General features: G+C 36.2%; 1 protein-coding gene across 1 annotated transcript in view; it reads left to right on the top strand.

Moving 5' to 3' along the window:
- Positions 1-354: 354 nt before the first annotated feature.
- Positions 355-15,515, top strand: part of tspan33b (tetraspanin 33b) — a 40,244-nt gene continuing 25,083 nt past the window's right edge. Inside the window, exons 1-4 of the mRNA XM_034177079.1 lie at positions 355-555; positions 6,947-7,004; positions 7,395-7,522; positions 7,642-7,716. Of these exons, the coding sequence (XP_034032970.1) occupies positions 466-555; positions 6,947-7,004; positions 7,395-7,522; positions 7,642-7,716 (351 nt within the window). The 5' untranslated portion in view covers positions 355-465. The remainder of the gene's footprint in view (positions 556-6,946; positions 7,005-7,394; positions 7,523-7,641; positions 7,717-15,515) is intronic.

The following is a 15,515-nucleotide window of genomic DNA, read 5'->3' on the forward strand; positions in this document are numbered from 1 at the left end:
TTGTCACAGTCCGCTTTCGTTTTTTGCAAGTTTGTCTGTTTTTGTAGCTGAAGTTTGCAGACGGGAGCACAACCCTTTTCAGTGCAGCAAACACTCACATGGCACCGTGGTGCAGCTGGATCCACGACGATACAGACAGACAGAGGTTTACTGACAACACTCAGAAGATCAGCTGCAGGCAGCCGGAGACAGTTTGTGTGCAATCTGAACCTCTAACCTACGTCGACCTTTCTGGGTCCTACCAGCATGGCGAGGCAGTGTCACAGCACTATGCATACCACTCCCCCCACCACCACCCTTTTTTTTTTTTAATCAGCCTGACACCCAGTCTGCAAGTGACCCCTCGTCACAGCTGCAGATTCACATGGCGGCCAAATATCTCCACTGGCGAGCAGATCTGAGGATTGTTTTGAAGTTAAACTCGCTGTAGCGTTGCATGTTGGATGATATAAAAGCCATCATACTATGGATTGGAACCTGAACCACAGCGAGGCATTCTCATTTGTTAACCCCTGCATCAAATATTTCCTCTTCTTCTTCAGCTTCTTATTTTGGGTAAGTGAAGTTACACCACTGAAGGCTTTTTCTTTTTCTTCTCCCTACAGACCATTCCAGATAAAAACGCGTGTCCATTTATTCCATTTATTCAGCAGCTATGAGAGGTGTAGCTTTCTGAAAAAGCATATCCTCTCTGTAGCAAACAGAAGACGAAATACAGCTAAAAGGGCAAAAGTAAACAAAGCTTTTAAATAATAAATGTGGAAGTATATTGAGATAGTGCTCGCTACAAATCTTCCCACTGCTGCCGAACTGAAGGCAGCTTAATGTTGGATATGACAAGTCCATTTGGAAAAATCATATTTAATCCTCGCAGAGAAGACCGATTTCTATCTAAATATTCTCTTTCAACTTAATGTTCAATATGTATGAATTTTAAGTGATTGTGTGTGATTTAACACAAAACAAAATATGAATGTGAATTAGATTGTAGCACTTGTTGATATGTAAGTTCCAAACATTCATTCATTATACCCAGAACAAGTTTGTATAAGCCACTTTAAAAAAAGAAAAAATCATAAAATGCCCTTAAAAACAAAGTCACATATAATTAGTCACAGATTGACACAGCCTGTTGTCACAGTAATGGTGAGTTTTCTCATTCTGATCCATTGTTATTGTTTTTCTGCTTGTTTTCTGTTGAAAATGAGCAGCCACACACCGCGGACATCAACGCCGTCGCTTCACTGGTGGTTTCATCCGCTCCAAAACAATCTGTTCATGCAAAATATGTTGTTGGACAAAATCTTGCAGCAAAGAGTCCAATATCATGGCTGAGTTTTACTTCTGCACGTCGACAGCATGTTGTATTAATGTTATGAGAAAGACACAAGGCCATTTGCCATTACTATTAGAGAAAAATTATTCATAACCATCTCTCCGATTGTTCTGAGTTATTTTCATTAGTTACTTCCTCCAAACCATCAACATGTCTATTAGACCCCATTCCTACCAGGCTGCTCAAGGAAGCCCTACCATTAGTTAATGCTTCGATCTTAAATATGATCAATCTGTCTTTATTAGTTGGCTATGTACCACAGGCTTTTAAGGTGGCAGTAATTAAACCATTACTTAATAAGCCATCACTTGACCCAGCTATCTTAGCTAATTATAGGCCAATCGCCAACCTTCCTTTTCTCTCAAAAATTCTTGAAAGGGTAGTTGTAAAACAGCTAACTGATCATCTGCAGAGGAATGGTCTATTTGAAGAGTTTCAGTCAGGGTTTAGAATTCATCATAGTACAGAAACAGCATTAGTGAAGGTTACAAATGATCTTTTTATGGCCTCAGACAGTGGACTCATCTCTGTGCTTGTTCTGTTAGACCTCAGTGCTGCTTTTGATACTGTTGACCATAACATTTTATTACAGAGATTAGAGCATGCCATAGGTATTAAAGGTACTGCGCTGCGGTGGTTTGAATCATATTTATCTAATAGATTACAATTTGTTCATGTAAATGGGGAATCTTCTTCACAGACTAAGGTTAATTATGGAGTTCCACAAGGTTCTGTACTAGGACCAATTTTATTCACTTTATACATGCTTCCCTTAGGCAGTGTTATTAGAAAGCATTGCTTAAATTTTCATTGTTACGCAGATGATACCCAGCTTTATCTATCCATGAAGCCAGAGGACACAGACCAGTTAGTTAAACTGCAGGAATGTCTTTCAGACATGAAGACATGGATGACCTCTAATTTCCTGCTTTTAAATTCAGATAAAACTGAAGTTATTGTACTTGGCCCCACAAATCTTAGAAACATGGTGTCTAACCAGATCCTTACTCTGGATGGCATTACCCTGACCTCCAGTAATACTGTGAGAAATCTTGGAGTCATTTTTGATAGGATATGTCCTTCAATGTGCCTATTAAGCAAATATGTAGGACTGCTTTTTTGCATTTGCGCAATATCTCTAAAATTAGAAAGGTCTTGTCTCAGAGTGATGCTGAAAAGTTAATTCATGCATTTATTTCTTCTAGGCTGGACTACTGTAATTCATTATTATCAGGTTGTCCTAAAAGTTCCCTGAAAAGCCTTCAGTTAATTCAAAATGCTGTAGCTAGAGTACTGACAGGGACTAGAAGGAGAGAGCATATCTCACCCATATTGGCCTCTCTTCATTGGCTTCCTGTTAATTCCAGAATAGAATTTAAAATTCTTCTTCTTACTTATAAGGTTTTGAATAATCAGGTCCCATCTTATCTTAGGGACCTCGTAGTACCATATCACCCCAATAGAGCGCTTCGCTCTCAGACTGCAGGCTTACTTGTAGTTCCTAGGGTTTGTAAGAGTAGAATGGGAGGCAGAGCCTTCAGCTTTCAGGCTCCTCTCCTGTGGAACCAGCTCCAAATTCGGATTAGGGAGACAGACACCCTCTCTACTTTTAAGATTAAGCTTAAAACTTTCCTTTTTGCTAAAGCTTATAGTTAGGGCTGGATCAGGTGACCCTGAACCATCCCTTAGTTATGCTGCTATAGACTTAGACTGCTGGGGGGTTTCCCATGATGCACCCAATGTTTCTTTTTATTCACCTCTTTATGCACCACTCTGCATTTAATCATTAGTGATTGACCTCTGCTCTCTTCCACAGCATGTCTTTTTCCTGGTTCTCTCCCTCAGCCCCAACCAGTCCCAGCAGAAGACTGCCCCTCCCTGAGCCTGGTTCTGCTGGAGGTTTCTTCCTGTTAAGAGTTTTTCCTTCCCACTGTCACCAAGTGCTTGCTCACAGGGGGTCGTTTTGACCGTTGGGGTTTTTCTGTAATTATTGTATGGCTTTTGCCTTACAATATAAAGCGCCTTGGGGCAACTGTTTGTTGTGATTTGGCGCTATAGAAATAAAATTGATTTGATTTCATTACTGTTCTAAATTCATACAGGTCAGGTCAGACATCAGCGTATCCCTACACAACTGATCTGTCCCCACCTTTGGAAAACAGCCATCTGTGGCAGGCGCTGTGTGCGCTCTGTGCCATGTGCTCTGCACCCTGGATGTAAGCTAAGGCCCTTAAACTGCTGACACGACACCTGGGGTGCAGATAAATGATGGAAAGTGGATCTTTCATTGGTGAGTCTACAACAGGGGGGGGAATGCAGGCGAGAGCTTCAAAATGTGCCCCGTTATTTTTGCAACCACAGGACCTCCCTCATTTTCCTATCACAATTCAACTTTGTGTGCACGGATCACATCTACAGCTCTACAAAGTCTCCATCACATCCCTGTTCGTCCAGTCCTGCAGAACCACAAACTCTGCAAACGCCGGGCTGCAATCTGACTGTGTTTACAGCCAGTCAACAATAAGAGCAGCCCAGACGCACAGAAAACCCGACTTTGTTTATCAGACATGGGCTCACAAATGAACACTGCAGGCCTAATCCATCAGGTCTTTGTCCCCGCTTCCCCACGGCTCAGTTCGTCTGGCTTTCACCTCCTCATACAATCGAGCACAAGTCTGATTCATCCCTTTGAAAAGCCTGAAAGCAGAACTGGAATAACATTCATGCTGCTGCTGCTGCTGCTCCACCGGCGATTTCACACGTGGCCTCAAACTCGTGCAGGTGTGCACATTTATACACAAAGCAGATTCAGGCGTTACACAGAGCTGATGCTCATAGGAAGAAGAAGAAGACTTCAAATACTGCAGCTCCAAAGAAATCGTACGGTGTCAACATCCTACGTTTTGTCAGCTTTTCCTGCATGGAAACAACAGTTTGATTCAAAAATGGTAGAGATTAAAAACACCATTTCAAAGTCCAGAATTACTTCTTGGAACGGTGGCGGAAAATATGCCGGACATAAAGGCAGCGACATCCTTCCCACGGCACAACTGACTTTTTAGTCTAGAAACAAAACTCCCACTCAGAAAACGTCTGTGGATCAGGAGTCAAGAAACAAAAACTGCAGCTGAGCACATTGTTATTTAAGGGGAGAATAAATTAGTGTTAAAAATTCAATCAACGGGGAATCTGGAGTTCCGCTTGTTTGCAGAATTCACAGCGGCTGACAGCACCCGAGTAAACAACGTCATTATTTATGGCGGTCTCTGCCTAAATGCCATCATTAAAAAGTTATTCCGGCCTTCATCCACAGCACCAAATAATTCTTATTATCAGCTCATCACGTTAGAGTTTTTTGTTTTTTAACTACTGTAATTATTTGTTGCAGCCAGTCACTTTCTCTCAGTTTTTGATTTTGTTTTTTCATCTCCTGCAGTTCATGACAGATAGAAACTAATAATTATCTGAAGTACAGCAATGAGGACAGATAATAATAGTTCACTTCTACCACGGATGTAACGCTGCACGTGAAAAACAGGGAAAATATTGAAACTTGAAGGTTCTTCACTGAAAGCTCAGATGCAGGTCTTATTGTCCATGTTGGAGAAATCCATTTTTGTCTTAAATTCTCCATAATAAATTCCAAATTCTTTAAATAAATCATCCTAGTGTACTTTTATTTTTTTGTTTTGTTTTTCTTTCTGTTTGTTTTTCAGTGTTGTCATGGTTGTCGTCAATAAAGACACAAAACTGTGGCTGAACAAGTTACTCAGCCGTCATATTTACTCCACCAAAGAGGTTATGTGGTCACTAGTGTTTGTGTTTGTTAGTTAGTTAATTAGCTAGCAAGGTTACAGAAAAACAAATTAATAAGCTGGACATGATGAAGCTTGATGGAGAGGTGAAGCATGGGTTAAGGAAGAACCAAATTTGGTGAGGATCTTGAACAAGATGTGGATACTGACTTTGACCCATAAAGCTAGACTTTGATCATGAACAAATCAAAACAATCTGGATCAAAAATTTGTAATCAGGATCAAAGGTCAATGATCAGGGGTGACAGTTAATGGTCAGGATCAGAAATCAGCACTCAGGATCAAAGCTCAGTAAGGATCAAAGAAGAGTGATTGGGGTCAAAGGTGAGCAATTACAATAACAAAACCAACAGTCAGGGTCAAAATTCAGTAATCAGGATCAAAGATTAATGATCAGGAACAACATTTAGATCTGAATCTGGATCAGAGTTCAGTAACTGGAATAAAAGATCACTGAGGATCAAAGAAGGGTGTTTGGGGTCAAATGTCAGCAGTAAATGTCATTGATCAACAGTCCAGATCAAAGTTCAGTACTTAGGATTATAGGACAACAAACATGATCAAAGGTTTGTGGTTAGGATAAGAGATTAGCATTCAGGATCAGAGCCCAGTGAGAATTAAAGAGGAGTGATTGGGGTCAAAGATGAGCAATTACAATAATAAAATCATCAGTCAGACTCATGATCAGAGTTCAGTAATCAGGATCAAAGTTAGTTCAATGTTAGTTAATGCTTATTACTGTATTAGCTAACATGAACACATTACTAAACAGTTAACTCTCAATACAGTGTTCATGGTCAGAGTTCAGAAACTGGAATAAAAAAAATCAGTGAAGATCAAAGAAGTATGATTGGGGCCAAAGGTCAGCAATCAATGTAAATGATCAGGTTACAATCAAAGTTCAGTAATCAGGAAGAAGTTTTTACATGTGAGAAGGTGGGTCGATGATCTAATGAAATGATGAATGAGGTTGTTTATTAATTAAAATTTTAGAATTATGTAAATTGTAGAATTATGAATTATGTAAATTGTAGAATTATGAATCATGTAAATTGTAGAATTATGAATCATGTAATTTGTAGAAAGGCCCAACCAGGGACATGAGTTGTGAATTAGTTGAAGCTATAAACTCTTTGTACATCGCATCAGTTGCAGACTTTGCTTGATCTATGTTGACTGCATTGTCCCTGTCAAACAAATAAAGGAACAGGGTCAGAGTGCAACCATCAAGACCACAGGACAGAGATCAAAATTAAAAATCAGAAACAACAGGTGAGTGATCAGTATCAAAAGTCACGTAGTCAGGTAGGTGTCATGATTGTCTGTCAGTGTGTATTCAGCTTCCAGATCAAGATAAGGATTCAAATCTGATGGACAAGAATACATTTCCCAGACAGAAGCGTTCCTCCAGAGTGTGGGGCCTTGACTGAGCAATGTGCTCTAAGTAATGTGCCTGCTACAGCCAGTAAAAAAAAAACAGGGTTCACATTCAGAACATGAATCAGGTCTGGAAAATAAATCCCTTCAGCATCTCCCGTGTTTTCACTCGGTTTCACCACAGCAGATCTGAGGTGGATCTGCATGGTAATTTGGCACAAGTTTTACACCAGATGCTTTCTGGAGTATGGACAGGGGTTGGGTTTGAACCCAGCACCTTCCACACTGGAAACAAGCACACTGAACCACTTGGCTGCCACCTCCATCCTGAACCAGGTCTGAAATGGATCAGAAAAACAACCTAAAAGTATTCTGAATCAAAGTGCTGAATTTATTCACTTTTCTTTTTTTATTCCAGGTCTTCTCGTTGTTGGTCGTTGCAATTGGAGTTTATGCAAGAGTCCAGAAAGCTACAGGTGGAAACAAACACACACACACACACACACTGAACCTTCAGAATCGTCTCATTTCTCTGCAGCTGACAGTCTCATCGCGTCTTGCAGGCACTTAAAATCAGACCGAAGATTTAAAATAAATAATTAAATCAAGCATTACATGGTAATTTATTTTTTTGCATTAACCGTTTAATGTCCTCCCATTATTTTCAATAGAATGTAGTTGGTATCAATATGCTCCACCAAGCGTTTGAGCTGAACATTAAAGGGTTAATATTGTGAAGATAAGAATTCATAAAAATAATGAGTAGAAAAACTTTGATGGCATGAAGGACGGCCTGAAATGTGATTCGTGTTTTGTTGACGACACAGTGACTGATGTCTCTGAACATTTGCTGATCTCTGTTCCAGATGCCGTGCGGGACTCGTTCCTGCTCGACCCGGCTGTCGTCCTCATCGTAGTGGGCGTGGTCATGTTCTTCATCACGTTCTGCGGATGTATCGGAGCTCTACGGGAGAACAACCGCCTCCTGAAGATGGTGACAAGCGTCTTCATGTTTGAACACTGCAGCTGCTTAAATTGCAGAAAGTCTCAGTGATAATCTGACAGAATGGTGCTGCTGGTTCTTCATGTTACTAACCGTTTTTTTTTTTGTAGTTCTCCTTCAGCCTGACGCTGGTCTTCCTCATCCAGCTGGCCATAGCAGTTCTGGTCTTCTTCTATTCTGAGCAGGTATCGCCGATTTTCTGACATTTCTAACAGTAAGAATGTGAGATTGCACCAAATACTGTTCTGCTGTGACCTGTCCCTGGGGTTCTGCAACGCTGGTTCCTAACAAGGGGTACAAGGCCCCATCAGGGGGCAGAAAGAGCACACATGGTTTGCGTTGTTTGCGATGTGTGTGTGTGTGTGTGTGGCAGTGTGCCGGCTGTGGGCCTGGACTAAACCATTGTACAACTGTGCAGGGGTGGAAGGGCCCCCAGAGATCTTTCAATATTATTGTTAGAGCAGAATTATGTTTTGTAACATTTATACATTCATTCTAATTATATTCTTTTACAACGTGAATTGTATGGACATTAATAACATGCAACACAAAAATGTATTTAATGCCAGTTTTTTGCCCCCCCCATTCTCTGGGCCCTGGGTACATAGTACCCTTTACCACCCCGGTCCGACACCCCTGCTTATTACTGTATTAACTAACATGAACACCATTACTAAACACAGTTAACTCTCAATACAATGTTAGTTAATGCTTATTACTGTATTAGCTAACATGAACACATTACTAAACACAGTTAACTCTTAATAGTGTTAGTTCGTGCTTATTACTGTATTAACTAACATGAACACCATTACTAAACACAGTTAACTCTCAATACAATGTTAGTTAATGCTTATTACTGTATTAGCTAACATGAACACATTACTAAACACAGTTAACTCTTAATAGTGTTAGTTCGTGCTTATTACTGTATTAACTAACATGAACACCATTACTAAACACAGTTAACTCTCAATACAGTGTTAGTTAATGCTTATTACTGTATTAACTAACATGAACACATTACTAAACACAGTTAACTCTTAATAGTGTTAGTTCGTGCTTATTACTGTATTAACTAACATGAACACCATTACTAAACACAGTTAACTCTCAATACAATGTTAGTTAATGCTTATTACTGTATTAGCTAACATGAACACATTACTAAACACAGTTAACTCTTAATAGTGTTAGTTCGTGCTTATTACTGTATTAACTAACATGAACACCATTACTAAACACAGTTAACTCTCAATACAGTGTTAGTTAATGCTTATTACTGTATTAACTAACATGAACACATTACTAAACACAGTTAACTCTTAATAGTGTTAGTTCGTGCTTATTACTGTATTAACTAACATGAACACCATTACTAAACACAGTTAACTCTCAATACAATGTTAGTTAATGCTTATTACTGTATTAGCTAACATGAACACATTACTAAACACAGTTAACTCTTAATAGTGTTAGTTCGTGCTTATTACTGTATTAACTAACATGAACACCATTACTAAACACAGTTAACTCTCAATACAGTGTTAGTTAATGCTTATTACTGTATTAACTAACATGAACACCATTACTAAACACAGTTAACTCTCAATACAATGTTAGTTAATGCTTATTACTGTATTAGCTAACATGAACACATTACTAAACACAGTTAACTCTTAATAGTGTTAGTTCGTGCTTATTACTGTATTAACTAACATGAACACATTACTAAACACAGTTAACTCTTAATACACTTAATGTGTATTACTGTATTCACTAACATGAACACCATTACTAAACACAGTTAACTCTTAATAGTGTTAGTTCGTGCTTATTACTGTATTAACTAACATGAACACCATTACTAAACACAGTTAACTCTCAATACAATGTTAGTTAATGCTTATTACTGTATTAGCTAACATGAACACCATTACTAAACACAGTTAACTCTTAATACACTTAATGTGTATTACTGTATTAACTAACATGAACACCATTACTAAACACAGTTAACTCTTAATACACTTAATGTGTATTACTGTATTAACTAACATGAACACCATTACTAAACACAGTTAGCTCTCAATACACTTAATGTGTATTACTGTATTCACTAACATGAACACCATTACTAAACACAGTTAGCTCTCAATACACTTAATGTGTATTACTGTATTAACTAACATGAACACCATTACTAAACACAGTTAACTCTTAATACACTTAATGTGTATTACTGTATTAACTAACATGAACACCATTACTAAACACAGTTAACTCTTAATACACTTAATGTGTATTACTGTATTAACTAACATGAACACCATTACTAAACACAGTTAGCTCTCAATACACTTAATGTGTATTACTGTATTCACTAACATGAACACCATTACTAAACACAGTTAGCTCTCAATACACTTAATGTGTATTACTGTATTCACTAACATGAACACCATTACTAAACACAGTTAACTCTTAATACACTTAATGTGTATTACTGTATTCACTAACATGAACACCATTACTAAACACAGTTAGCTCTCAATACACTTAATGTGTATTACTGTATTCACTAACATGAACACCATTACTAAACACAGTTAACTCTTAATACACTTAATGTGTATTACTGTATTAACTAACATGAACACCATTACTAAACACAGTTAACTCTTAATACACTTAATGTGTATTACTGTATTAACTAACATGAACACCATTACTAAACACAGTTAGCTCTCAATACACTTAATGTGTATTACTGTATTCACTAACATGAACACCATTACTAAACACAGTTAACTCTCAATACACTTAATGTGTATTACTGTATTCACTAACATGAACACCATTACTAAACACAGTTAGCTCTCAATACACTTAATGTGTATTACTGTATTCACTAACATGAACACCATTACTAAACACAGTTAGCTCTCAATACACTTAATGTGTATTACTGTATTCACTAACATGAACACCATTACTAAACACAGTTAACTCTTAATACACTTAATGTGTATTACTGTATTCACTAACATGAACACCATTACTAAACACAGTTAGCTCTCAATACACTTAATGTGTATTACTGTATTAACTAACATGAACACCATTACTAAACACAGTTAACTCTTAATACACTTAATGTGTATTACTGTATTCACTAACATGAACACCATTACTAAACACAGTTAACTCTTAATACACTTAATGTGTATTACTGTATTCACTAACATGAACACCATTACTAAACACAGTTAACTCTTAATACACTTAATGTGTATTACTGTATTAACCAACATGAACACCATTACTAAACACAGTTAACTCTCAATACAATGTTAGTTAATGCTTATTACTGTATTAGCTAACATGAACACCATTACTAAACACAGTTAACTCTCAATACAATGTTAGTTAATGCTTATTACTGTATTAGCTAACATGAACACATTACTAAACACAGTTAACTCTTAATAGTGTTAGTTTGTGCTTATTACTGTATTAACTAACATGAACACATTACTAAACACAGTTAACTCTTAATACACTTAATGTGTATTACTGTATTCACTAACATGAACACCATTACTAAACACAGTTAACTCTTAATAGTGTTAGTTCGTGCTTATTACTGTATTAACTAACATGAACACCATTACTAAACACAGTTAACTCTTAATACACTTAATGTGTATTACTGTATTCACTAACATGAACACCATTACTAAACACAGTTAACTCTTAATACACTTAATGTGTATTACTGTATTCACTAACATGAACACCATTACTAAACACAGTTAACTCTTAATACACTTAATGTGTATTACTGTATTCACTAACATGAACACCATTACTAAACACAGTTAGCTCTCAATACACTTAATGTGTATTACTGTATTCACTAACATGAACACCATTACTAAACACAGTTAACTCTTAATAGTGTTAGTTCGTGCTTATTACTGTATTCACTAACATGAACACCATTACTAAACACAGTTAACTTAATACACTGTTAGTTAATGCTTATTACTGTATTAGCTAACACGGACACCATTTCTAAACACAGTTAACTCTCAATACAGTGTTAGTTAATGCTTATTACTGTATTAACTAACATGAACACATTACTAAACACAGTTAGCTCTCAATACACTTAATGTGTATTACTGTATTCACTAACATGAACACCATTACTAAACACAGTTAACTTAATACACTGTTAGTTAATGCTTATTACTGTATTAGCTAACACGGACACCATTTCTAAACACAGTTAACTCTCAATACAGTGTTAGTTAATGCTTATTACTGTATTAGCTAACATGAACACCATTACTAAACACAGTTAACGTAATACACTGTTAGTTAATGCTTATTACTGTATTAGCTAACATGGACACCATTTCTAAACACAGTTAACTCTCAATACAGTGTTAGTTAATGCTTATTACTGTATTAACTAACATAAACACCATTACTAAACACAGTTAACTCTCAATACACTTAGTTAATGTGTATTACTGTATTCACTAACATGAACACCATTACTAAACACAGTTAACTCTCAATACAGTGTTAGTTAATGCTTATTACTGTATTAACTAACATGAACACCATTACTAAACAGTTAACTCTCAATACACTTAGTTAATGTGTATTACTGTATTCACTAACATGAACACCATTACTAAACACAGTTAACTCTCAATACAGTGTTAGTTAATGCTTATTACTGTATTACCTAACATGAACACCACAGTTAACTCTCAATACACTTAGTTAATGTGTATTACTGTATTCACTAACGTGAACACCATTACTAAACACAGTTAACTCTCAATACAGTGTTAGGTAATGCTTATTACTGTATTAACTAACGAACACCATTACTAAACACAGTTAACTCTCAATACACTTAGTTAATGTGTATTACTGTATTCACTAACACAAACACCATTACTAAAAACAGTTAACTCTCAATACAGTGTTAGTTAATGCTTATTACTGTATTAACTAACATGAACACCATTACTAAACACAGTTAACTCTCAATACACTTAGTTAATGTGTATTACTGTATTCACTAACATGAACACCATTACTAAACACAGTTAACTCTCAATACACTGTTAGTTAATGCTTATTACTGTATTAACTAACATGAACACCATTACTAAACACAGTTAACTCTCAATACACTGTTAGTTAATGCTTATTACTGTATTAACTAACATGAACACCATTACTAAACACAGTTAACTCTCAATACACTTAGTTAATGTGTATTACTGTATTCACTAACATGAACACCATTACTAAACACAATTAACTTAATACACTGTTAGTTAATGCTTATTACTGTATTAGCTAACACAGACACCATTTCTAAACACAGTTAACTCTCAGTACACTTAGTTAATGTGTATTACTGTATTCACTAACATGAACACCATTACTAAACACAGTTAACTCTCAATACAGTGTTAGTTAATGCTTATTACTGTATTAACTAACATGAACACCATTACTAAACACAGTTAACTCTCAATACAGTGTTAGTTAATGCTTATTACTGTATTAACTAACATGGACACCATTTCTAAACACAGTTAACTCTCAATACAGTGTTAGTTAATGCTTATTACTGTATTAACTAACATAAACACCATTACTAAACACAGTTAACTCTCAGTACACTTAGTTAATGTGTATTACTGTATTCACTAACATGAACACCATTACTAAACACAGTTAACTCTCAATACAGTGTTAGTTAATGCTTATTACTGTATTAACTAACATGAACACCATTACTAAACAGTTAACTCTCAATACACTTAGTTAATGTGTATTACTGTATTCACTAACATGAACACCATTACTAAACACAGTTAACTCTCAATACAGTGTTAGTTAATGCTTATTACTGTATTACCTAACATGAACACCACAGTTAACTCTCAATACACTTAGTTAATGTGTATTACTGTATTCACTAACATGAACACCATTACTAAACACAGTTAACTCTCAATACAGTGTTAGGTAATGCTTATTACTGTATTAACTAACATGAACACCATTACTAAACACAGTTAACTCTCAATACACTTAGTTAATGTGTATTACTGTATTCACTAACACAAACACCATTACTAAAAACAGTTAACTCTCAATACAGTGTTAGTTAATGCTTATTACTGTATTAACTAACATGAACACCATTACTAAACACAGTTAACTCTCAATACACTTAGTTAATGTGTATTACTGTATTCACTAACATGAACACCATTACTAAACACAGTTAACTCTCAATACACTTAGTTAATGTGTATTACTGTATTCACTAACATGAACACCATTACTAAACACAGTTAACTCTCAATACACTGTTAGTTAATGCTTATTACTGTATTAACTAACATGAACACCATTACTAAACACAGTTAACTCTCAATACACTTAGTTAATGTGTATTACTGTATTCACTAACATGAACACCATTACTAAACACAGTTAACTCTCAATACACTGTTAGTTAATGCTTATTACTGTATTAACTAACATGAACACCATTACTAAACACAGTTAACTCTCAATACACTGTTAGTTAATGCTTATTACTGTATTAACTAACATGAACACCATTACTAAACACAGTTAACTCTCAATACACTTAGTTAATGTGTATTACTGTATTCACTAACATGAACACCATTACTAAACACAATTAACTTAATACACTGTTAGTTAATGCTTATTACTGTATTAGCTAACACGGACACCATTTCTAAACACAGTTAACTCTCAATACACTTAGTTAATGTGTATTACTGTATTCACTAACATGAACACCATTACTAAACACAGTTAACTCTCAATACAGTGTTAGTTAATGCTTATTACTGTATTAACTAACATGAACACCATTACTAAACACAGTTAACTCTCAATACAGTGTTAGTTAATGCTTATTACTGTATTAACATGAACACCATTACTAAACACAGTTAACTCTCAATACAGTGTTAGTTAATGCTTATTACTGTATTAACTAACATGAACACATTACTAAACACAGTTAACTCTCAATACACTTAGTTAATGTGTATTACTGTATTCACTAACACAAACACCATTACTAAACACAGTTAACTCTCAATACAGTGTTAGTTAATGCTTATTACTGTATTAACTAACATGAACACCATTACTAAACGCAGTTAACTCTCAATACACTTAGTTAATGTGTATTACTCAATCAATCAATCAATCAATTTTTTTATATAGCGCCAAATCACAACAAACAGTTGCCCCAAGGCGCTTTATATTGTAAGGCAAGGCCATACAATAATTATGTAAAACCCCAACGGTCAAAACGACCCCCTGTGAGCAAGCACTTGGCTACAGTGGGAAGGAAAAACTCCCTTTTAACAGGAAGAAACCTCCAGCAGAACCAGGCTCAGGGAGGGGCAGTCTTCTGCTGGGATTGGTTGGGGCTGAGGGAGAGAACCAGGAAAAAGACATGCTGTGGAGGGGAGCAGAGATCGATCACTAATGATTAAATGCAGAGTGGTGCATACAGAGCAAAAAGAGAAAGAAACAGTGCATCATGGGAACCCCCCAGCAGTCTACGTCTATAGCAGCATAACTAAGGGATGGTTCAGGGTCACCTGATCCAGCCCTAACTATAAGCTTTAGCAAAAAGGAAAGTTTTAAGCCTAATCTTAAAAGTAGAGAGGGTGTCTGTCTCCCTGATCTGAATTGGGAGCTGGTTCCACAGGAGAGGAGCCTGAAAGCTGAAGGCTCTGCCTCCCATTCTACTCTTACAAACCCTAGGAACTACAAGTAAGCCTGCAGTCTGAGAGCGAAGCGCTCTATTGGGGTGATATGGTACTACGAGGTCCCTAAGATAAGATGGGACCTGATTATTCAAAACCTTATAAGTAAGAAGAAGAAT

This window comes from Thalassophryne amazonica, chromosome 8, assembly GCF_902500255.1.
Source record: "Thalassophryne amazonica chromosome 8, fThaAma1.1, whole genome shotgun sequence".
Taxonomy (NCBI): Eukaryota; Metazoa; Chordata; class Actinopteri; order Batrachoidiformes; family Batrachoididae; genus Thalassophryne; species Thalassophryne amazonica.